Below are 24,784 nucleotides of genomic sequence, written 5' to 3' on the forward strand. Positions count from 1 at the left end.
GTTAACTTATGACTGCGCTAATTAGTCAGCAACTATAATGATGCACAAGCATCTGGAATCCAGACTAGCACAGTGCAGTATTGCACCTCCAGCCTATCCACATCAAAAGAAGATTAGAGCTGAAAAGACAAGTATGCCACAGACATGCTATCCAGTGCATGGAATTACATCATCACTTGTTTTTTTTACAGCATTACTTAGTGCACAGAATGAACTGAGCTGAGTTAATGAGTAATGACTGCTGCTCCCACTGGTGGTGGCTCTTCCCCCAGAGGGCACTCAGCCCCTGCTGCCCCGCTCCCCTGGCAAACTCCATCTCCTGTTCGGGGAACTCAGACTTACTGCCGAATGGTTTATTTTGGTTTGTTTTTCACCTGTTAACTGCTGCTTACACAAAAACTGATAAATACTATATGTTGTCATTCAACATGTAGGAATAAATGGAAGGTTCTCCTTCACAGTATAGACATTGCAAGGAGATTTTTTTTACCTGGAAAATTGAACATGTGTGATAATTTTGCTAACCACATTGTGCTGATCTCTTTGTACACTGTCTTCCCTTTCTCGTGTACGCACTTGATGTAAGATGACAGGCTTATCTTTTTAGGAGCATATTTGTGCCTGACAATTCACACCTGTCTGAATGACCCTCACTGACCACTAGCAACCAAGTCCTTTAACCTGCAGTTAAGATAAAGGCTCTTGTTTCTCCAGTCAAACCTTCTTTCTCATGTAGAGGAAACATCTTTCTGATAATAAAATAACACAGAATTGGCTTTATAGCCCATATAAAAATATACATATACAACATATAAACAGCTATATGCATGCAGAGACATACAAACAGCTCAAGACAGGCGTTCTGGTGCAGTGTCAGATGCCGTCTGTTAAGAGTTGCATCCTTACAGCTCCACTTGTGAGACACACTTGACACCCGACTATACAGAAGAGCAGCGCGCTGCTGTGTCACACAACCCCTCCTGCCCTCTTGTTTTAGCACTGATACCAGAAAGACAGACCTGTTACAGCCATGCCGTCTTGCCCGCAGCCTTTGGGCTGCATGCATAGTGCCTCTTTGCCTTTTAAGTCTGTCTTACAGCTTACATAAAAGTTTACTGTAATTACTGAAGGTTAAGAGTCTCCACTATTCTGCCTTTTCAGAGGGATCTAGTTATAGTTTTAGTCTCCAGTCTAGAACCTGGGCTACAGTACTGCCTAATCAGATGCCAGTCGGTGACAGGTTTCCAAGGTTTGATTCTGCACCATAGTTAATTTTGAGAACAAAAGCAAAATCATACACTGCAAACTATGCCAATAAAATCTGCTTTAAGCTTAAAGCCTGGGGTAAAAAAAAAAAGGAAAGTTGAAGTGAATTATTTCAGAAAGCCTTTAGAAATGGGAATCCAAACAGAAATTATAGAAGGGAAACAGGAATTATTATTTTCTGTAAAATGATTTATCCTACATGGAAGTGATGCAGTTACAAAGGCAAATAACCGTTTACTCCTAATGGTTATGTCAGGGGACTAATAAACTCACTTGAAGACTGTTCCGCGCCACAGAAATGACACGAAGATGACAAAGAGCACGGGGATGGATTCTTCTAAATAAAATACTGATGGGCCAGAGGCATTATAGATGTATTTCTGGAGGCATGCTATTAGAATAGCACAAGCTGATGAAGGCAAAGGTTACTGAGATATTTAAACTTTCAATTATATTTCTGGTTAGACTCCAATTTCACACTGCAGTTAGTTTATATCTTAATATATTTTTACTAGGTACAAAAGTAAATAATTAATCTGAGCCACTAAAAAGATTGACAAAGAAGATATAAACCTCTTGACTAGCTTTAGGCTAAATGAAGTATGGAAAACGTTCACATAGTTATGCGGATTATATTCTGCTGTTAACCAGGCATCTTATTATCTGCCTTTATTGCTATTGCAAACTGCACCTGTAATTTTGCCATTGGCTTCGGATGGAGGCTGCCAGTTAACAATTATTGTCCGAGGTTTTCCCTCTTTGCTCACCACAGTCACGTCTTTGGGAGGAGAAGTTGGAACTGCAAACAAACAAAAACCAGACTATCAGAAACAGGTTGCCCAGTTTCACTGGATATAAGCAAGTAACCTCAGCACCTTTGCTTTCTATTTGTTTTACCAAAGGCACCTCCAATAATAAAAACTCTGAATGCTGAATCGTCAAATAAATCTACCACCCTAGCGTAGCGGTCTTACCGAGTTACTCCATCCAAATAGCAAATGCCATCTGGTGTGCAGCATCGCCTTTCCATAAGGAGTTACCTGTTTCCAAAGTACTTCTGTCAACAGATGCTGTGATTCACAACTGAATGAGCCCAGGTGTCTTCAAAAACATGGCATCTTTGTGTAACTGTAACAGCTGGGGTCAACGACTTCTAACCTGAATTTCTTCCATCATCATAAAAATTACATGAACTTGTGAATACATTTTATATGCACAGGCGCATCTCTGTATTTTCAGGTTTACAGTGGGACCAACACCTAGTAATGCCATTTTGCCACTCGAATCTGAATCAGGAAAGTAAATTCACCAGAGATTTAAAATCATAATTCGTAATTACTGTTTTACTTTAGTGAAGAATTATTTGTGATTTGCAAGGAAATCTGCACTGCTGAAGCATTTGAAGTCCAGAAATATTTGCTGAACATAACTGTGCAACGTTTTTCCCTGGGTTGCCAGAGAGTAAGATGGAGAATGAGGGGAAAGCACTTCCTTCTCCCATCAACTTCCTCCTGCCTAAAATTCAGGAAATGGCACAAGTTGCTCCAGCAAAAGACTGAAATCGGACACCCTTCTTGCTGTGAACTGAAGTATCCAGCTGGGGCTTAGATTAATGGCTTTCAAATGCACAGAGCCAATGTCTCCAAAGGTGCATTAACCAGCCACAGTTTGAAATGCCACGTTATGAAAAATGTGAGACTTCTAATTAGGTAACTTTTAGCAAAGTAAATCCGCCTTGGATATTTAATACTGTAATAGTAACATTTAGTGCTTACACAGTGCTTTCTGCATTTAAAGAGCTTTATGTATATTACCTATTAGAAATTAATCCGTACATCCTCTGAGACGGCCTACCTATTATCCCTGTGCAGAATAATAGTTGGAAACCAGGGATAGCAAAAGCTCAAAAGTTACTATAACTATTATCCCAAATACTTAAAGACACGCTCAACAGAAGCATACAGATGTAAAGCACGATTCAAGGCCCTACAGTAAGCTTCAGAGAAAAAAAAGAAAAAGAAAAATCAGGACTAGCCCATAAGAGATTACTAATTCACAGACCAACACTGAACCCAGTATCCTGTATTTTTCTTCAGCATTAGCTGAGAAGCAAGTCCTACACAACGCTGCTACTCAAGAGTATTCAAAAAATAATGAGTCACACACTCAGGAATTTGGCGAGTAATATAAATCACAAGATCTGTTATGAGAAAATACGTTTAGTCTTTTTTGGTTTTTTTTCATTTGCTGCTTAGTTCCCAAGCTTTTAAGTCATATTTGCAAATACTCTTTACAACCACCCTGACTAGAAATTTACTTTCTATTTAAATGAAATGAGGCCTCCTGTATCTTGCCCTCACTCCTGTACTTTTTTGAGTTTCAAATTCTCTTTTAAAAACTTTATTTGCGCAACTTGTACAGTCCCTGCTCTTGGTGTAGAGTTATGGATGAGAATTGTATGTGCGTCGGCAAAAATACCAAATAGAGTGTTTCAACATGGGATGACCATAGCAATTGGAACGGGAAAGGAGCCTCAGTCCAGACCTGTGCTGTCAGAATGGTAGCTGGCTCTGCATCACGGAATTCCCACTGAAAACGAAGACAATGTTTTCAAAAGCACTGAAGCTCACTAAGGATTTATGGGACTTCAGAGTAGGTTAGGAGATTTCTGATTTTATCCTGGTTTTGCGTTTTCTTATGCCTTGTTATAGAGTATTTGGATGATCTCACTAATTCTCTGCACGCTTGATTTTTTTGCTAAATTTTAATATAGCATGAAAACTACAGGGCAATTTGGATAGGCTCTTTTTTGTCCTTACAGTTCATCTAAAGAGAAACCTAAACAAAATAGGCAGTAAATTTAATTGCACAAAGATCATTTAACACTGCAGGATAAAAAAAAGGCTAACAAGGGACAGGTCCGGGGAGAGATTGGTTCTGGACCTCACAGTTACTCAGTGGGCCCAAGTTCCTCCTGGTAGCTACAAACCCTTTTCTGTTCTGTACTTGGAGAGTGTGTAATTTCTACAGCACTGAGGACTGAGATGGCAATTTCTGTGGAAGAACAAGAATTTAGGGCTGATTTGGATATCTTAATTTCTACTGGGATTTTTTTTGTTCATTTGCCTCATGCACTTCCTCACTCTGTAATAATTATCATCATAATTATAGCAAATTTTAATTATTATTTGCTGAAGTATTTTCTTTGTATTTGCTATTAACGTGCTCTGAGACATTTCAAGCATACCCCTTCCTTATTCTCTGCTGTCCATGAACTGTAGTACATTATTCATTACTTCTCTGTAATTTGATGTAAACTCTTTTGCATGCAATCATCCCTTTGAATTTTGAAGTACGTTGTTGGTTTTTAATCAGAATTTCTGACTAAACTATAAAGAAAAGAACCCCCCAGCAAGTATTCATCAGGGTAATCATTTTAAATATATGCTTTCCCTCCTCCAGAGTTCTGGTAGACTAGACTTTATGCATCTCGTCAGGAATGTCAGCCCTTCCAGAAAGACACGAAACAGTACCTGATTCAAAAGTTGTTCCATGTGCTGTCATACTCCAAGTACTTGATCTTCGACCTTTAGTCACCATCACGGAGAATTCATACAACGTATTTGGTTTTAACCCAGTCACTAAATAGCTCAAAGTGGTCGCATTTGCAGTCTGAAAGAAAAACAGAGAGTCAGTAACTTCTGAACTGAAAACCATCAATCACCAGCTCTCCAACACCCTTGTCTCAGGTAAGTGTTTAAAACATTTTAGCACTGCTACGTTTTCATAACCATGGTCATTAATTCTGTAACGTCTTTGCTCTGTCATGCAAATTCATTAATCAAGTATTAATGTGCAGTTGTTTTATCCTAAACGAGAATCTCTTTCTGCAATCAGCAAGAGCATTTAATAGCAGTCAATTATAAATTAAAAAAAAAAAGCAATACAAGGTCCAGGGCACACTTGTTATGCAGCAAGTTAAATCACTGTCTACTTGGGGGGTTTAATTTACAGCATTTCATTAACTGATCTGGCTAGGGAAAACAATGAAGCACAGCTAACAATAACAGTCCTTCTTGAAATCTGTATCTGCCTTCCAAATTCCTGCTAGAATTTTCAGTAGATTTTTAACATACTTAAAAAAAATACAGGTGCTGAGACTTGAAGATAATGAAGCTTTACTAATATGTAGATTTTTTTTTGAGAAAAAATGTTTATGTAGGATCGCACACTGAAACTACACATGGTTTATAGTGGAATTTGTAACTCGGCCATTTAGCTAGAATTTTCAACCTTTTGGTTAAAATATCTGATGTCTGCTATACATGACTTGAACATGAACATAATGTACTTGAGGCCTATTAAAAAAAAAAAAAAAGATGTATCTACAGATATGTATATTCCTAACCTTGACCTACAGCAATCTAAACAGAATTAAAGAGTTAGTTGTTTCAATATTTGACAGGGCCATAAACTGTATACGACTACTGCCTTCAGAAAACAACTGTTTTCACCTAATTAATTTTCAAGGAAAAGGCGTGTTTCTTGAAGACTCTATGAATAATATAGTCTGAATTCTGCAAAGAAACCCCTTATTTCTCAAGTATCAGTGACAGCTTTTTTTCTTACACCAGGTCAGGAAACTGTCAGCCAAGTGATATTTAGATTTGTACGAAGTATTTTACTTGTTCACAGACATGCGTTTTGCCAGTTAGACGTCACAGGAGTGGACAGACAACAAAGACATCTTAAACCTAACTGAAATAAAATCCTCCGTTAACTTTAAACCCTTACTCGATACAAACTCAGTGTGGTTTCAAAGTGAACGTGATCAGGGCCGACTGGTTCAAACATTTAAGTGTAGAGCAGGACGGTTCTTTATTCAGTGACAAAGCCTGACTGAGCACAACCTCCCTAGTAAAGTTGGGGAGCAAAAACCTTTGGCCGGGACAATTATGTCATGACAAGTCCAAAGGAAAAATCTTTTCCTAGCATCTTGCATTACAAGCTAACTTGCTCTCTGAAAAGCACACCATTTCTTCCTCTCCAGAATACCTACGGAAATTGCTAACAGCATTTAAGCATTCGATTCTGTTTATAGTACTTCTTAGCTCCTAGCTGCAGTCATATGTGGCAGCTGGAATCCTTTTTGCAGGTTAAAGTTGTGTTTTTCATCTATGGCTTTGAAACTTGGCATCTTTTAGTTTCACCACACATCATATTGAATGCAAATGACACATGAAAGGCTAAACTGGAGTGTTAGACGACTTCCTCATTTTTTAACACCACTTACTATTTCTAAAATGACAACATATCCCATGGTCCTAAACCCTGCTCACCTACTAGAAATAAACTCCATAAATAGTACCCTGTAAAATTTATTTTCCTTTTACACAGTCCTAAAAGATCTAAGTTAAGATTTAATATTTTAGCTTATGCCTGAAAGCACACTGAATCACAGGTAGCCTGCGAGCAGGACAACTCTGCTCCACCACCAAAGATTCTTTAAAAAACGCCCTCTGATCCACATTAGTGGAACTACACAATTCAAAGCACAGTGGAGTCTTTCAGCTTCAGGAATTGTATCGCAGCTGTTCCTGTGTTTACATGCTCTAGATTGACACAAATCCTATACAAATTTAAGAAAATAAGGCTCCTTAAGGTGGAACCTCTTAACTTTTATTTGAAGCATGCAGCCTCTTCTTTAGTAATAGTTTATGAGTGTCAGTGTAGAAGCGGGAGCAAATGTAGAAAATATGAATGAACTATATCAACATCCAATTTACTGACGAGAGGGATGGATGAAACAATGCTGTGTTGAACAGATGTAGCTCTGGATACTAGAGAACTGACACAAAGATAAAATTTCTGTGTGCAAGGCTGCGTAACGGAGAAGCCCTGATGCAACTGGGTGAACAGCCTCAAAACATGCAATAAATAACAAAGCTGCTAGAGACAGCCATGACAAACAACATACTAGCCCGTACTTAATAAAGTTACCAAAGACCTGACTGAAATGCAGCAGCTTACTGAACAGCACTGCTGAAAAGAGGTTTTGCCTTTCTTAAAATTAACAACTGTTATTGTCCAACAGAGTAGTACAGAATTTATGACTGAAACAAAGAAAGAAAAGCAGGATGTGCATTTTCCAAACATCATAGGTTAAAAATGATTAGAGCAAATGTTCTCAAACTTATGTCCTTTCAGGCAAACGCTTTTTACAGTGAGTAATTCTGAACTATATTCCGTCATTACATATTATTTTTGGTCCACAATAAAACTTCCTGGCCACTGGCCACCAGCACTGAGAAGGGTGGGAGTATTTCATGTACCACTGAGGGTGGTTTTTTTTTTAAGCACTGAACTAATGAAACTGCAGCATTATAGAAATCACTCCCGAGACATCCTCTGCACATGACTCAGGAATGTGGGTTCATAAATAACTTGCCTTTAGAGGAAGAACACACATACACACATCTTTTCAATAAAAAAATAATATTTCAATAAAAAAAAAAAAATCTGGTTTGTAACAAGATTGCTCTGCAAGAGCATAAAGGGAGCTCCACTAGCTGGATATTTTAACAATCATTTCCTTTGAGTCTCATTTCAAACGTAAAATTTGCAGTCAGCATTTTTGAGGCCTCCAAATAACTCTGAAAATTAAAAAAAAAATCCAACCAACCAACTAAAAAAATCCAAACCAATAAACCAAACCCCAAATCTAGTCTCCAAATCAAAACAGTAGATGAAAATCAAGGAAGGCAGGGATATCATAAAGTTATATATTTGCACTCACTCAGTTCCCAAAGGAAAGGTTCACTATCAACTTCGTATGAACAGAAAAGGTTGTAAAAGGAAACTTAAAACTGTCAGGGTAAGACTCACCCCACAAATTCAGATTCTTCTGCTAACTGGAAGGAAGCCATTAGTAACACATACCTTATTAATGCATTATTGGCTCCTCTAAAGGTAAGCCCACATCTGTCATACAAAGCAATTGTGTTAGGGTGAAGCAGAAGGTATAAAATTGTCACCGTGTCCCTGGTTCCACAGCAGAAGGTAATGCAGGAAGTGTTTGCCTTCCCTCCCCGAGTCAGCTCTTCCATTCACTCACGTACAACACCTCATCTCAAACTCTTTCACACACATATGTGGAAGAGGCCACAAAAGCAACTACTTCCACTAAATCTAGAAGAATCTTTGAAGAGATAATTTAACTGAGCAGTACTGATGTGAACTCAGTCCTGGCATCTCAAATGAAACTGGGCAGACCTCTATACCATTTTCTAAGCGCTTGTCTTTACTCTCAGCTTTCACTTAACCCTCACTTGAACATGAAACTTCTTCTCACAGAAATAACACAGCTGTGTTAGTGTTGTTGAAACTCCAATACCTTGTACTTCGTATTTGCAGGAATATTGGTTTTCCAGCGAACTGTGTAGTAACGAGCATCTGTGATCTTCTGGTTCTTTGGCAGAGAGTTGTCTGCCCAAGTGATCCGTATGGTGTCATGACTCAGAATGGAAGCCTGAACTCCCACCGGTGGCATCATGGGAGACGGATCTGGCACTGGAGTGTATGGAGCATTAATAACAAACAAATCAACCTCGGAAGTGTCTAGGGAATTGATGGGTAAAATGTAGTGTATTATAATTAAAAAGCGAGAAGGTGGCATTTTAATGTAAACAAAAACAAAAAAGAGGAAATGCAGGGTAGTACAATGAAATGAAAGGTGAGAAATGGAGAAAAAGAGAGAAAAGCCAGAGTTAATAATAGGTGACATAAGACTGGCTAATAAAATTACTCTTGCATCGTGTTCCCTTCTTAAGACAGTAAGGCAACATATATATGCTAATATATACACCTAATCATAGCAGTGTTCAGTGCATTCAACCACGGCCTAAGAACCCCAAACATACAGTAATTTTAACTTTATTTGCCTCAGAATGTCCACTGATTCCTCTTCCAGGAAACAATGAGGAGGAAAAAGAGCTGGACTTCTAGATGGGTAAATACCACTTCATAAAAATTACAGGGAACTCCCATCACCTTTTAAAGAATGGTAATGGCAATCAACTTCCAAGTATCATACAAATTTGCAATAACTGAAGAAACTGCAATTCCAATGTCCTCTAAAATCTATAAGAATTCCTGCTCTTCAGAAGACTAAAACAAACAGAACTGTTAACATCTACACAAAATAACTAAGTAATGTCCACAGTCTAGGAGGGAGCACAGTGAGCCATAGCATAGTAATAGCTCACTTGCAAACAAATTTCTCCACTTACAATCTTTTATTAATGTATTACAAGATGAAAAAAAAAGTGTCAAGAACTGGTTTAGTGTAGGTGACAGCAGATTGAGACTTAGACAAAGAAAATGCAGGTATCATATTCAAAATCTCAGTGTAAAAGACAAAAAAAAAAAATCTATACTTGTCCATAAAAAGCAAAATAAGGGCCATGCCTTTAGAACTGCACCCACACAATTCATGCTAATGTAATGGTAACTTTTTGAATAAGAGCATCTATAAGTAGTTGAAAGCTTTGTAATTTAAAAACAAAACCAATTTTAGGTGGTTTAATAAACAGCTAAAACATGCAAGGCAATCATTGAAACAGTAAGACCAATCAGTTAAAGAAATGGAGTGTACTTGATGACGCTGAAAAACAAGACTCAAATTACGTATCATCACATTTTCAGCTGCTGTGCATGTTAATAATTTTCAGCTATGCAGACCTCAAAAGCAGCCCCTTGCCTTTACCTGAGTGAGGCCTGGTCACCGCGCTCTCGTAGAGAGGGATTCCTTCACCAACGTTGTTAAAAGCTTTCAGAGTTATGACATAGTGGGAGCTTGGGTCTAGAGGGAAAAAATAAGTTATCTTTTTAGGGCAAGCTGTTAGTGAATCCTGTCTTCTGCTTCTCCATATTCTCTTTGTTCAGTATTTTATTTTTTAACTGAAATGCATGAAATAACTAGCCTAAATTTGAATTGAGAAAGTCTCCATACGGACCTTCTGCTAGTGTTCAATAGCTCTCATACAGCAGAAGTCTATAGTCACAGGAAATATACCTTAAGTACTGTCCAAACAGTAGTGAGGAAAAACATTTTAAAATGAACATTTTAAGTTGCTTTACTATAAAAGTACTCAAACGTCCAATTTTATGGAACTTCTCAATAGTTCGCAATACTAATATTTATTTTGCTTTCAGGATATTTTACCTACCACAGAGAATTCTGTGGAGGGGTGAATCTATATTTTTCTTTTAAAGTAGATGCCACTGTATCTTGGTGACATTTTAGTTTCTTTTTTGCCTGAAGCCACCCATTCTGCAGCTCCAGAAGGAGAATAATGGAACGCTGCTCAGCATGAAAGTTTTTGTAATAAGTGTTGAAGGAAAAGCATCAAATCAAAATGCACTATGCTTCAAACTCAGTGAATTTAGGATTCTGAGTTTGAGGGGTTTTTTATTCCTCTGCCTCTTTCGCTATCATCAGAAAATGGAGTTTATTTAAAATTTATTAACAGTTTGGCATCCGGTATGATATCTGAATAGGGAAAAAGATCCTCTTAAAAACATGCATGTAGTTTTATTTATTTGTAATACCATGATTAGAAAACAGTAACATAAATGAGAGGTAAAACTTGGGCGCTGATTCTCTTTCACTTTCCTCACCTAAGTTTTCAATGGTGTAGTATCTCTGTTTATAGTCCACCTTGATGGTCTGTGCATGGGGACTACCAATGCCATACCCTATAGCATAGCCTCTCACCACGATGTTCTGGTTTTCAGGTGGAGTCCAGCTTACTACGATACTGGTGACAAGCGGACGGACATGTAAGGAACTTGGAACTTCAGGAACACGAGTTTCTGTTAAAGAAAAATTATGGATTTGAAGGATTTCTCTTAAACAAAGGTAATTACATGAAGAGCTATAAGCTCCTAAGGTTAAATGTAGCACTTCTACTCTGCATCTGTATTAAAATGAGTACGTTCCAAAAGAGCGAACTTTATTGTAGAAGGGAGAGCAATGAACTTTAATAAGCAAAAGAAAATTAGCATAGTTTCATCTACTAATATATTTTAATAGATCCTCTCTTTAAAAGAAAGGACAGTCATACTGCAGAAAAGTATCAGATCTGCTTCAAGACAGACTTTTTGATGTCTGCGCATGTTCTTTCCAATTCGTAATTTTTCAAAATACGCATTAAATTTATCATGTCTTTCCCCTCCATAAAGCAATCTACTTATAGTTCCATCATATTACTTCCTTGTTGGCATTAAAATAATTATATTGCAAACACACTGATGATGAAAGAAAGGTTCCCGAGCTCGTTGTAGGATTAAATAGAATATTCCGAGCTCTAAGAATTGTCAGTAAACTGGGTCTTGCACATGGTGCAAAGGTTTCTTCTGATTTGCGCTACATTTGTTGCTGTTTAAATCCTTGGGTCTCTTTAACATAATTCACAAAATATATGCAGGGACTACACAACCACACTAGAAGATCAAAAAATACTCAGAGAGTCCGTATCAAATGTTCAAATCCTACCCCCACAATCAACACAAATCTCATCACAACCCGGCAGAGAGATGGAATGGGGATCCTTAATAACAGAAGGACTTCCACAGTATGGCACTGTAATCCCCTAATGTTTTTACTAGAATTTTTTTCCCCACTGTTGATTAGAACTTAAAAGCACATCTGTACCTACTAGTGTCCATACCTTTGTTTTAACTTCTCAAAAATTAAGGAAATACTTTTGTCAAGCCATTGGAGCTTGCTGTATGTTGACAGATTATAAATAATTCTGTGCAATAGTGAGCTGAGTTCCCCACTCTAAAATAAAATCAGTTCAGAGAGTTCTGCTTCCTGCAGGGATTTCATTTTAATGAAACATGCTGCATTTATCTAAAAACATTTAATAAAGCACCACAACAGGATTATTTGGATCGTAATACGCCATTGGCCTGCTAGCCCAGGGAGTTTATGGTCTCCAGCTGACACAGCTGATCAATTAAAGTTCACAACTATTAAATACAGAAAAACTACAGGATTGCAATATAAGAGATGACATTTTTAACTGCACAGAAGTTAGTGCACTGGGGATAAACTTTGTACAACTGTCTAACACCTCTTGCACATGCGCTCCTGGTGGGACTTGCACCGCCTCTACAAAATTACACAGCCCTCCTAACACTAAGTTGTAACAGTCTGGCTCCCATTTACATTGATGATACTATAAAGTGAATTATTTTCTGTTTAAATTCAAAAAGCAGCCATGGAATAAAAAGGAATTATGCCTTATATGTCTATTGAATCCGAAAAATTAAAGATTAGCTGTAAATACATTTGCATGGTGAGCTTACTAAAGAAAAGCAAAAAATATACACCTTCTTTCCAGTATGCATATACACAAACATCTCATACAGTTATACAGACTGATATGAATACCATGTTGCATTATATCAACTGTGAATTTTTATTACTTTTTTTCATTGTAAAGAATATGCATAAAGTTAGATTTCCTGAAAGGACTGCAACATTCTAATTTGGAAAAAAAATTAAAATGACAAAATCAACACAGAATGAAAAGGTTCTTTTCTTCTCCCACCTTCTGCCCTATTTAGACTTAATCCTGATGCTATCCTCTGGCAAAGTATTGTTAACTCTAATTCAAAAGCAGAGTACATTTTCATTACCTTGTGTAAATGTTGCCCATTTACAGAGCTCTACTTCAGTCTGGAGAAGTAGTGGTTTCTCAAAGCTGCAAGGTTGTGTCATATCCAGTTGGACAGACACACAGGTGAAAGTAATTTCAACTCTAAAAAGTAATTTTAAGTAACTACGAAACCGAACTCTACTGTTAATATTGGATTTTGCACTGTTCTTGATTAAGCAATGGAGAACAAGCAGTAAGAGGACAAGCATTAAGTTGAGCATCAACTTTGCATAACACAAAGCATGGGCTCTCAAGGGCTTCAAGCAGCTGACTGTTGAAGCAATCTTCCAACAGCGTAGAACAAGTATTGAAGCTCTGCCGTTATTCTGTCTTCCAGCTGCCAGTATAACTGAATTTCAAGCCACACAGATCTCAAAGACATTACTGGATCCTGTGGCATTAAGCTAGAATGACCCTCCAGCTACTTTAACAAAGCTGGCAGGGAGACTGGCCTGCAAAAAGCATAAGGTACCTTTTGTGCAACGGCAGTAATTAAACACTTTTCTGAAATAGGAATGGTCTACCCAGAATCACCAGCTCCATGCAGGCAGTTCCAAAGAGATCCGCCCCAGCCATCCTTTTAAAAATGGCACTTCTCTTCAATTTCAATTGCTTTCAGTCAGATTCTGGGAGATGCTCACAAATCTTCTCATTTGAATTCTGCAAGAATCAGGTTCCCACTTGCAAATTAGTCTAGTGCAGTAAATACCAAACATCTGGAACAACTATCAAAGGTCAAAATTTTTCACTGAACATCTACTTTTATTGTTAAACTCTACACTGGAAAAACAAGGCATTAACATGGTTTTGTATACCACATATCATGAATATATGGATTTGGTGGAAGATATTTCATTTCTGATGGAAGATATGGTCTCCACTTGTCTATCAGTACTGAAAACATTATCAATCTCCCTTTCCTTCTAAAGCAGCAAAATAACAATTACTGGGGGTCAAACGTTCTCTTTAGAAAAACAGGCTAAGCCAAAAAAAAAAAATTCAGGAGAAATATTGTAAGAGAGCATGGTACTAATGAAACATAATGATAGGATTGCAAAGGTCTATGGGTGACAACATTTTCCGCTGTTTCTTTCCTACTGTGGCATCTTTCTCACATTCAACAAAGTTTACAACTCCAAGTCTGCAACCACAGTGCAGGCACTAATACTGCAAACTGCAGCCAGCAGGACTACATCTAGTCAACTGATGCACGGCATCTCCGAATACCCCTTCACTACTCTGAACTCTTTGAGGTATAATTCAATGGTTTCATTAGCATAACTTAGGTGCTACGTAAATACATAATCACTATTTTACTTCCCTCAGAGAAAACAGTCCTGCCTCTGTTTCACAGCATGTAAACCCTTGCATGATTAACAAGATGAATTTTATTACAATATAAAAATTGAGCCATTATTATTATTATATTAATCTTATAATGTATTATTACTTAAATATTGAAAGACTGACATTGCAATTAATAATTGGGTATTTCTTAGCAGAAAAAACATAGAGCCAACATACAGTACTAGAAAGTGTAGAAGCAGGGTTTAATTTCAAGCCATTTAATTGACTTGTCAAGAATTATGTGTTAAAATAGAAATTAATTTCACTTAATCTAATCATAAATAAAGCACATTGTATAATCAGAATACAGTAAAAACAATTGAACAAAATCAGGATTGCCTTTTTTAAAGGCAATCAAACTTTACTGTGCCCTGTCCATGAATTCTAATGTTTTTGATGTCACAAGTATGTTCACATTTAAGATCTTACCATCTAGATCGCTCTCAAATGTTTCTGCTGATATCCAGTCAGTAGCTGGTCCAGTACCATTAACAGTCAAGGCAGCTACTCGGAAGCTGTATTCCGTACCTCGTTCAAGACCTAAGAGACAAAGAGTATGCGAGATATCAACACAGGAATTCCAGCTGTGAGCACAGGAATCACAGTTCCTAATTAAAATGCACGCATAACCTGACAGCAAAAAGCCTTTCACCCCACCATTGCCTTTTGAGCGTAACATGAGGTCAGGAATGGAAAAGCACTACCCACAGTGCAGCTCCGGTAAAGAAGCTGACACGAATTAAGACGTAACAGCTAAACTGTGACTGGAGACACCCAGGGCTGTGACACTCTGCAGCCTGTCCCTGTGGGCCACTGGAAGAGACACTGAGGTACTGTTTGCAGCTAGCTTTAATTTCTGGCTATTAACTAGTTTTAAGTACAGAACCACCTGCATCCATAACTAAACCTAGGTGGAGAGTATCGACAGCAAGTGACCAAAGTGTACAAACAGTTTGTTTACTGTATATAAGAATGTATAATCAAAAATCAAAGCAGTATGAAAACGCACTCAAAATTTGATATACGGAACTTCTTAAACAGGCCCTGTTCCTGGCAAAAATACACTCACTCTAGTTACAGGCACAGGCACATAACTACTCTGTGAGAAAACTGAAACTTACTGAGTCACAGCTGGAGTTTTCTGAGAACAAATCAAAACATACTGTTAAAAAGTGCATATTAATTTTCTAAGAGGCACAATTTCGTCTCTTTTAACCAACTGTTCATTTACAGAGATTTAAAAAATGAACAAAACGTAGTCTTGCGCCTTTTCTCATGTACTGTTTATTTCTGTTAAACAAAATTCTAGTTCTGGTAACAATATATAATTTTTACTAAGTAATGTACCAGATTGGATTTTTTCAGTGTACAAAATAGAGAGATATATTACATTCATGCCAGAAAGAAGAAAAAAGGTTGATGTCAGTGAAACTAGGTGGGATGACTTGCACAGATGCCTGAGTTAAGAAGTTCACAGGACTCTGAGCTGGGCTTGTTGGTGAGCATTGCCAAGACAGAGCACCCCTACCTTAAACCCACACGCAAACAGGTGAGTCTGCCAACCACACAGCCAAACTGCATTTCTTTGGCATCCTTCTCCATACGTTTATTTCTGGCACTTGGGCAGACACAATGAGCTCAGGATCATCTTCTCCGTGCAACCCCCATGCCTTTTATAAAGGTTTTAAAATGACTTGTCCAGTCCACTTAGCCAATCAGTGGCAAAATTAGGGCTAGAAAACAGGTCACTAGACTTTGGTTATCACTAGCCAGCCCACGCTACCTCATAACCTACAAACGTTCATTTTAAGTGTTTTCATTTTTTCTTCCAAGGCAAGAACCCTACAAAAACTTGCCTATGAGCCTCAGCCCACTAAAGGCACCTGAAAAGCCCCTTCTGATAACAAATGCTTGCAAATAATAGCTCACCTTCAATTAGCTGAAAAAGCTGGGTCCCACCAATGCTCTCTGTTACATCACTCTTGCGGGACACTTTACGGTAGCGAATTTTGTAGCCAGTGATTTGTCCACTGTGTGTCCCGGCAGGAGGAGGCTGCCAGTGTAGCATGATGCTCTGTGGAAGGTAGAAGGTCATTACAAAGTCATCGCCTCCCACGCAGCCAGAGAAACTACTCTAGTGCTAATACTTCATGAAACACAAGATGGAAAAACATGCGTACAGAAAACACTGCCTTTTCATACAGTAAACCATAGGCTATATGTAAAAAGTAAAAAAACCTATGATTCAGCAGCAGCCCAGGTCATACACATTCCTATAGAAGTTCACCTCTAAGTGCTTCAATCCTATTAGACCTTCTGATTCCAGTTTCACAAATAGCCTCTTGGGTTTCCCCTTCATTTTCTTCAGGTTATCTTAAGACATGGTTTACTTGAGGATCTATCTTTAAGAACTGGTATTTCCTCTAAGGGGTACAAGTTACCTGTAGTTTATGTGCATGAAGTTATTTATTTTTAATCATACAGGCAATAAAAGAAGGTATTTGGAAAAGAGTTTTGAAAAAAAGGCTTTTTAAAAAAATCTCCAATCATAATCACTAAAGTCATAATGACGAAGTATATAATTTTCTCTTCTGAACTGCCCAGGACAGTATAAACATGCATATGTGTGCACACACACTGTAAACAATAGTTAATCAACAGGAATGCATTCAAGCTCTGGTGCTTCTGGCTTTTGTGCCTGATTAAACCTCTTTCCTCATTAGCCTCCATGCTTTGGTACATTGTCACCGTCTTCACTGCATTCCATATGTACAATCCACAACTGGATTGGAGTTTCTAATGCTTCAAGCCCCACATTCAGATATGCTCCTGTTGGGCAACTCAAATAGCTGAAAAGCAGCATGGTAGAAAAAAAGACCCAAAGCAGCCCTAAAATTTGGTCGACCTAAGACCCACCAACCTTTTATTTACCCATTACAAACAGGAGATTCTCCACACCTTACCTTGGAATTCCGTACCTCCAGTGTTAGATTCTGTGGTGGAGCACTGGGGACTAGAAACATGGAAGGAATTACAACTCCAAAATTTCCATATACTGTATCAAATACTGTATTTCCATACACAACTACTCTCTGCTATCATTCACTATGAAAGTACAAACCATTCTGGTTTAAGACACTATATAAAGTAACTACAAAATTCTACCAGAGGTACTTTATGACATAGAGTGACTGGCTTAGGAGGTTTATGTATTTTCATCACAAAGAACAAACTCAGTTTTTATTCAGGTCTTTACTTATCACAAGTATCTAAATAAAAAAAGTTTTATATGTAAAGGTACTTCCCATAAACTTTTAAGAAAAGAGATCACACTCAGTACTTTTCAAAATCAAATCTTTAATTTACATGCTTGTTTCTGGGAACCTGCATTTAAAATTCTAGCCATGGTTTTTGTTGTTATGGTTTTCTATAACAGGAAAACCTCAGAGGCGACCCATCTCTGTGTCACTGAACAGGTGAAGTGCATCACAAAGACAGTTTCTGCTCTTAAACTTCCACTCTTTGTTAGTTCTTTACTACCTGTAGCAACTTGCTGGTCATGACAGCTAAACGCCATTAGACAAAAAGGCAATATAAGAGAGAACCTGAGACCGAGGAAATCCCCATCACAGCACTTCAGACTCACAAATGTTATCTCAAAGGCAGAGATAACAAAGACAGGAATGTGAGGCTCCAGCAAAGCACAAGGACAGGGAAGTAGCATAACAGGGGTAAAGATTGTTCTGGTCAGAATAATGTATTTTCCAAATAACTCACACCAGTCACAATACCTAAGAAAACACTCTCCTGGGTGCATGAAGTGAAAGCAGCCCTGCGATAAGTAAAAGGTACACTGGGGTGTGGTTAAATAAATATCCCTCTCGCACTGTCCCACAACAGAAATGGAGATGACAAGGATTTGTTTTTCCTTCTCTCTTGCCAACTGAACTGAGTCTGAAATCACCAGACCTAGGGATTAAGTGCTACATCCTTTAAAAAGCAACAGGAGTTAAGAAGAGAAAATGAAATAAAGCTAAGCTTTTTTGCTTTGCTGTTGCTTTTACGCAGTTGGTGCCTACCTTCAGAATAACCTTAAAAAAACTCATGGGTTTCACAAGGAGTGATAATAATGAATGCCTATATTGCAGTCTTGGTGAGAGAAAGTCAGTAGGACACAGGAATGGATACATGCATGTAAATGTATTCATATACACGCATCTCACCATGTGCACAGTTCATATTATGTCAAAGTAAGCTTAGGCTCAGGCCAGATTAATAATTTAACCAGGCCGACAAATAAAATGGATTTCCTATGGGCTGATACACCACGCTTCAATAGGAAAGGCATAGCCTAGCCTGGTACGTTGTACAGTAACCACCCAGGCAGGAGGACCATGACATGCTGGTGGTTCAGAGAGACTGCAAGGACCAGTCGGTAAGGGAAATGCCCTCCATCAGGGTGTGATGCAGAGATTACATTTCTAGCTGTAATACATGATTGCTTCCTATAGATCAGGAAGACCATGAGAAGAGAAGGAATCCTTATAAGCAGCACATAAACCTTGGTTCAAATTGTAATACACAAAGAGCTATCCTGCAACAAACCACTGTAACAGATTAGGAGCAAAAACCTACATAAAAATGCAGAAGCTTGTTAAATAGAAGCTAAAGGAAGCTTAGAAAGAAATCCCTGTAGGAAACAACGGAGATTGCTTACAGACACCACAATAAGAAAACACAAGAAGAAAACGTGCATCATTCATCTGGAAGGATTTGAGAGATTGACAGGGGAGAACAGCATGGTTAAGCAGCAGGGTTGTAAGATTGTAAGAAGCAAGACAACATCCTTCAGAAAGCTTTAGAAAATAAATTTCTACAGGTTAAATGTGAAAACGTAAGTTGGGCCAGAAAGAACTTCAGGAAAACTTGAAAATGACATTACAACCAGTAATAAATTCTTCAAACAAGTAAGGAGCTGGAAGCCCTTTAGAGAAATTGTAGAGTTAGCAAACGGTCAGGGTATGACAAGGAGAAAACGATAAGACCACACAACTATCTGCTTTGCATTCGTACTGAGCGAAAGGAAGAGGAGAGGTTTCCATGACACCCTTTACAAGGGACTTACAGGATCTCTCAGACGGAAATGTCGATATAAGGGATTACGGAAGAGTCAAACATAACGAAGAGCAGCGCGTTGCCAAGGGTTAGATGCTATTCATCCAGGATTTCTCAAGGAACTTGGGAGCGAAACGGTTGCGTGACTTACATGTAACCTCTCACACATTACCTTGATACTGGGAGATGACAAATTTGATGCCAGTATTTAAAAGGGGGTTCCATTTGAGAAACTTCAAGTAGTAAGTCAGAAACCCATATTAAGCAAATAAATTGAAGCTACAATAAAGCATGAAATTCATAGATATGTGGAGTAATAATACATATTTGTCACTTTTTAAAGGGAAATCCCACATTGTAAACCTGCTGGAGAGGTCTTAAGAAACAACGCAAAGAGGGGCTAGGAGGAAAGTCCTTGCCTGAGTAAACAACTGGTTGAAAGAGAAGGTAGGAACATATGTGGTGGGAGATGACCTGTGGAGCTCCACCGCGGTATGTGCCGAGACCCCTGTTGCTCAACACATTTCTAAGTGACGAAAGGGGGATGAGCAATGAGGTGACAATTGTTAGTACAGACAAGATCTGATGGTAAAGAACTGCAGAAAAACCTTAGGATATTTTGTGCCTGGATATTGAAGTGACAGATGAAATTCATGGTAGACAAAGTTACACACATAGGAAAAATGATCCTACCACTAAGTGCAAGATGATGGCTCTAAGCAGACCAATTCCACCAAGATCTGTCTACCCCAAAAATATCACCTCAGTGCTCAGAATAAGCCAAAAACGTCAGTCAAGTGCTAGTAATTACACGCTTGCATCTGTGATACGATTTTAGTCCCCTCTACCTCCATTTTTAAAAGCACGTAGGAGAAAAAAAAACCCTAGAAAAAAGCTCAGAAAAGGGCACTGAAGGTTGAAACAACTTTCACAAAAGAAATGGCTAACCATTTCTGTGAGTTTGGAATCTGGAAAAGAGATGAATGAGGGAGAATATAGCAAAAGTCTAAAAAATGAGGAGTGGGACAGAGAGAGCCGGTGGACACTGATTATTCGCTCTGTCAGGCAGTATGGCTATAGGCAACAAATGACGCTAACATACAGTAGGTTCAAAACAGACAAAAAGGAGTGATTTTTCACAAAAATTATTTATAGAATCTTTGTCCACTTAATGTTGTGGATGATAAAAGCTGATGTGAGTTAAAGAGGATGCTGACAGGGTTTCATGAAAGAGAAACTGAATTAATAAAAGACAGAAACCACTGCAGATTCAAGAAGTCCCCCAGAAACAAACTTTTGGAGACAGAGAGAATTTGGGACAATACTCCTCTCTGCTCGCCTATTCTGCTTCTGGTGACCCCTGGAGAGAGGATTCCAGGCTAGGCTCACTTTTGGTCTGACTCTTTTTATATATAAACAAACTTATCTATAAAAAATAAAAGTTAACATTAACTCTGATCATTCTACAATTGTTCATGTATCTGTATTTGCTCACATTACCTCTTTAATTGCATTACAGAAAATACAGTTACCACTTTGTGCTTTCATTATTATATGCAATTGATTTAAGAGTTTCTGTGCTGGAGTCCAAAGACATGCAACATTTTCCCATATGACCACAATTAAAATAAAACCACTCCACAAGCAAAAGTCTGCTTATAGAACCTAAAAAATAATGTGGAGCTGTTGCATTCAATATACCGCTTTTTCTGTCTGCTCCTAATACTTTGTAGCTTCAATAACCCATGAAATAAACTACTGATGTTGAAATGAAGGACACTGTTGTTTCATAATCAGAATACAAGATACTTCTGCAGGTATGGTAATTTTCCTTCACCCAGTTTGGAAAGCCTCTGGGGGAACTTCCACCACGTATGGCCATGCACAACAACGATGTTATTAATAAAACAGGGCAACAATGAACAAAAACCCATAGAAATCTGGTTAAAAATTCACTTAAAGGAAATTACCAGATAATTCCAGGGGTGGGGTGGGGCGGAGCGGAACCAGAATAAAGCAGCTTACCATCTGACAACGTTCGTACAACAACATCTTGGGTCGAGACTCCAGGACCGTGTTTATTGTAAGCTACCACTCGGAAACTATACTCTGTGTATTTCTTTAATCCGTTAATGGTGTAGGAGAGTCCTCCGACATCAACATCCTTTTCGTAAAGAAACATAAATATAAGTCAAGGTCAGAATCAGGTCTGCAGCTATTATAAATGTCTTAAGAATTTCAGTACAGTAAGACTCAAAGTCAAAAGCAGGAATGACACCCTTCTGTAGTACCTGCAGATTAAACCCACAGTTTATATACAGCCGGGACTTGCAAAGAGGCTAACAGTGAGCTTGCATGAGAAAATTCTACCTATCCAATTTAAATCATACATAACACGGACACTGCTTCTGTAAATCAAAAGGAATTTGGGAAACTTGCCTGTTAGTAAAAATTAGTACTATATTTTGAATAGGGGGATGCAGAAGGAGAAAAGGTAATTTTATCTGAGGAATACAACATTCCTATTTAAAAACTGCTGTAAAAAGTTATTTTAAAGGCTAACAAAAATATTCTTCCCTTCACTTTTTAAAGCTGGAATCATACTCATATGCAGTCAGATGGGAAATAAAGTGACTGGAATTAATCCTCCCAAAGTTGTGATTATTCTCAGGTGGCAGCCTGTATACTTCTACAGAACATACTGGATTCTTCCAATAGAATCATAAGAAAATTTAATCAATTAGATACTCAGCACTATCAAAATATCAATCCCTGGGTCAAAGAACTCAAGAACAGTTCATATTAAGGATCATGCTAAAATCAGTAGTTAGCCTACTTTACTAAAAACCAGCCAACCTATGAAAACTATGCAAGCATCCTTTACACCATCTGAACCACAACTGTAAAGTGATGATAGAGCTGTTATTTGTGTTCTCCTCTTGTGGTATGATGGACTTCCCCAAAAGCTACCTGATGCTGATGAATATCTAAATAAGCCATCACAAAAAAAATTTAAATTGTTTTAATTCCAAGACACATACATTTCATGCTGGATTTTTAATTTTAATTATTTTCATATTTCAGGCTAACAAATTCAGGCTATCAGAAAAATGAACACTTCACAAGGTGTCTTTAGAAATTTAAAGTAAAACCATAATAAAAAGGTTGTTAATGCCATTGCGTATCACGCAGGAAGAGCCAGGCTCTGTACCTGTTCAGTGTCCTGCCCCTTCTCCATGTAATAGAGCTTGTAGTTCTGGATTTCTCCATTGCCAGACAACGGCGTTTCCCAGGTGACAGTAACGGAGGTGGGCGAACTGGCGTACGCTCGGATATTCGGTGCTGGGCCAGGAAGCTGAACTGAAATGTAAGCGTGAAACTCTGCTAGTCACCAAGCCTAACAATGAACATTTTTAGGAGCTAATTGTTTTAGCATCAACTTTCACTATTGATTAACTCCAGTTAAAAGATGGGCATTTTTTCCACATTTCAGCATTTCACATGGATTCATTGTGGGGTGTAAAGGTGGGACCAAATTTCTGAAGGAGATCCGGCTCCCTGGGTCAGATTCCTTTTGTCCTGAATGATCCTAACAAATGACAGACTTTGCATTTTCTTGAAGCATTCCTTTTTTCTCTTTCAGTTAATGACAATTTAAAAGTATTCCTCTTATAACAGAAAGTTTTGAGAATTTAACAAGGAATGTCTTCTCAGTTCTTAATGGTGAGAATAAATCATATAATCACGCCAACCTGGCAAATCATTTTGAAACTATGGTCTGCAAGTGCAACTTTTAAGAGTATCGACTTATTCTGGGAAAGGTAATGAATAGGGAAAACGAAACGAAACAAACCAAACAAAATCGATCCCAAAGTCAAGAAGACTCAAAATATTTACCGCTTACCCTCAGGCTGAGTTGCCACCTTCAGCGGTACTGAGCTCTCTCCAGGGCCATGCTTGTTCTGAGCCACAACTCGAAAAACATAAACTGTTTCTGGCATCAGGTTTTGGATCATCACTTGTGTCTCTCCAGCACGACTTGTATTTTCAATGCGTTCCCTTTAGGAAACAAAAGGTTTGGGCACAGAAACAATTATTGATTAGTACGAGGATTTTTGAGGGGTAAATAAAGGAATAGTTGCTACTAAGATGTATCCCCTTTGAATATATCTAATGTGTTAATGATGTGGTTATTTATACTGCGCTGACTACACAATAAAACGTTAATATGCCAAAATTGCTGGTGACAAACGATTTCTTATTTTGTAACTTTGAAGAAAAAATATGCACTGAAGTAAAAGAATAAATTATACTCGACATCACAAAATTCTAAGCAGTTTCTCTGTTATTCTCATAACAGCATGCGATAATTCATAGTGACATAGTTACCCTGCTCCAAAGCCAGAAGAAAAAATATTTAAGTGGCATACACAGTGTCTGGTGAGATTTAAGGCATTTTTGTTAATATTGTGGGGCTGCTTTTTGTGTATTTTTCAAAGAAGCTGTTTTAATGTATTCTTCTACCTCCAAACTTTACTTAGTTCCTCCCTAAAAACATCCACGGGCTCTGACTCGCATACGCCCAGGCAGACAGCGTTTATGCTATTACCACACAAGTAGCGGAGTCAACAAAAGGCAGCGTCTGCCCGTGTCTCCACTGCTCTCATTCGGTCTGACGTGAGCAGAAACCGTCCCTCCGCAGGGGTTCACGCTCGTCTCACACACTGGGAATCAGGCCCATAAGAAAGGCTTCTATCAGACCGGTGTGAAGACGCTCACCTCCAGCAACACCAAGGAGACAGCGACGGGCTGCTGGACCCCCCCCGGGTGTCTGCCAGCACCCAAAGAAAGCGCACGCTGGGTGGGAACGAGCATTTCTGTCAGGCTCAGCAAAAAGGCCAACATTTTGCAAGGTGAAAGCAGTAATCCAGCTGGGAGAATACACTTTGCATGTTGAGGCAACCAGGAGGATTAAAGCCCTGCGTTTAGTGAACCTCCATCGCAACCCCCAGTCACGTGGGAACCTGCGGCTTCACCCCCGCGGAAGCACGGTCTTGCTCCGAACATAGTTCAGGAAACTCGATCGGTTCTTATCAAGCTCGGGCTTGAGGGGAAGATTAAAAGATTAATCATCAACTAACTCCAGCCTTTATTTCCAACACATTGCTGTTGCCACATGAACTTTCATGGAGCTACGTTTGGGCAACAACAGCTACATACTGTCCTTCTTTGAAAAGAAGCTACCTGCTCCCTGTAAATACAAATAGAAACGCTATTACAAAAGAAGAAAACAAAAACTTCCCCACTGAGAAAATAAAGGGAAAATGTGA

At 38.4% G+C, this 24,784-nt stretch overlaps 1 protein-coding gene across 5 annotated transcripts in view; it reads right to left on the reverse strand.

Moving 5' to 3' along the window:
* NEO1 (neogenin 1) overlaps positions 1 to 24,784 on the reverse strand; it is a 215,817-nt gene that overhangs the window by 23,869 nt on the left and 167,164 nt on the right. For all 5 annotated transcript variants that reach the window (XM_075045715.1, XM_075045712.1, XM_075045711.1 and 2 more), the window contains exons 9-19: positions 23,359 to 23,513; positions 22,666 to 22,814; positions 21,480 to 21,618; positions 17,303 to 17,352; positions 16,269 to 16,413; positions 14,769 to 14,879; positions 10,945 to 11,139; positions 10,031 to 10,126; positions 8,660 to 8,835; positions 4,800 to 4,938; positions 1,958 to 2,065 (exon numbers count right to left, since the gene is read on the reverse strand). In XM_075045715.1, coding sequence (XP_074901816.1) covers positions 1,958 to 2,065; positions 4,800 to 4,938; positions 8,660 to 8,835; positions 10,031 to 10,126; positions 10,945 to 11,139; positions 14,769 to 14,879; positions 16,269 to 16,413; positions 17,303 to 17,352; positions 21,480 to 21,618; positions 22,666 to 22,814; positions 23,359 to 23,513 — 1,463 coding nt within the window. The remainder of the gene's footprint in view (positions 1 to 1,957; positions 2,066 to 4,799; positions 4,939 to 8,659; positions 8,836 to 10,030; positions 10,127 to 10,944; positions 11,140 to 14,768; positions 14,880 to 16,268; positions 16,414 to 17,302; positions 17,353 to 21,479; positions 21,619 to 22,665; positions 22,815 to 23,358; positions 23,514 to 24,784) is intronic.

Source organism: Buteo buteo, chromosome 13 (assembly GCF_964188355.1).
Source record: "Buteo buteo chromosome 13, bButBut1.hap1.1, whole genome shotgun sequence".
NCBI classification, from domain to species: Eukaryota; Metazoa; Chordata; class Aves; order Accipitriformes; family Accipitridae; genus Buteo; species Buteo buteo.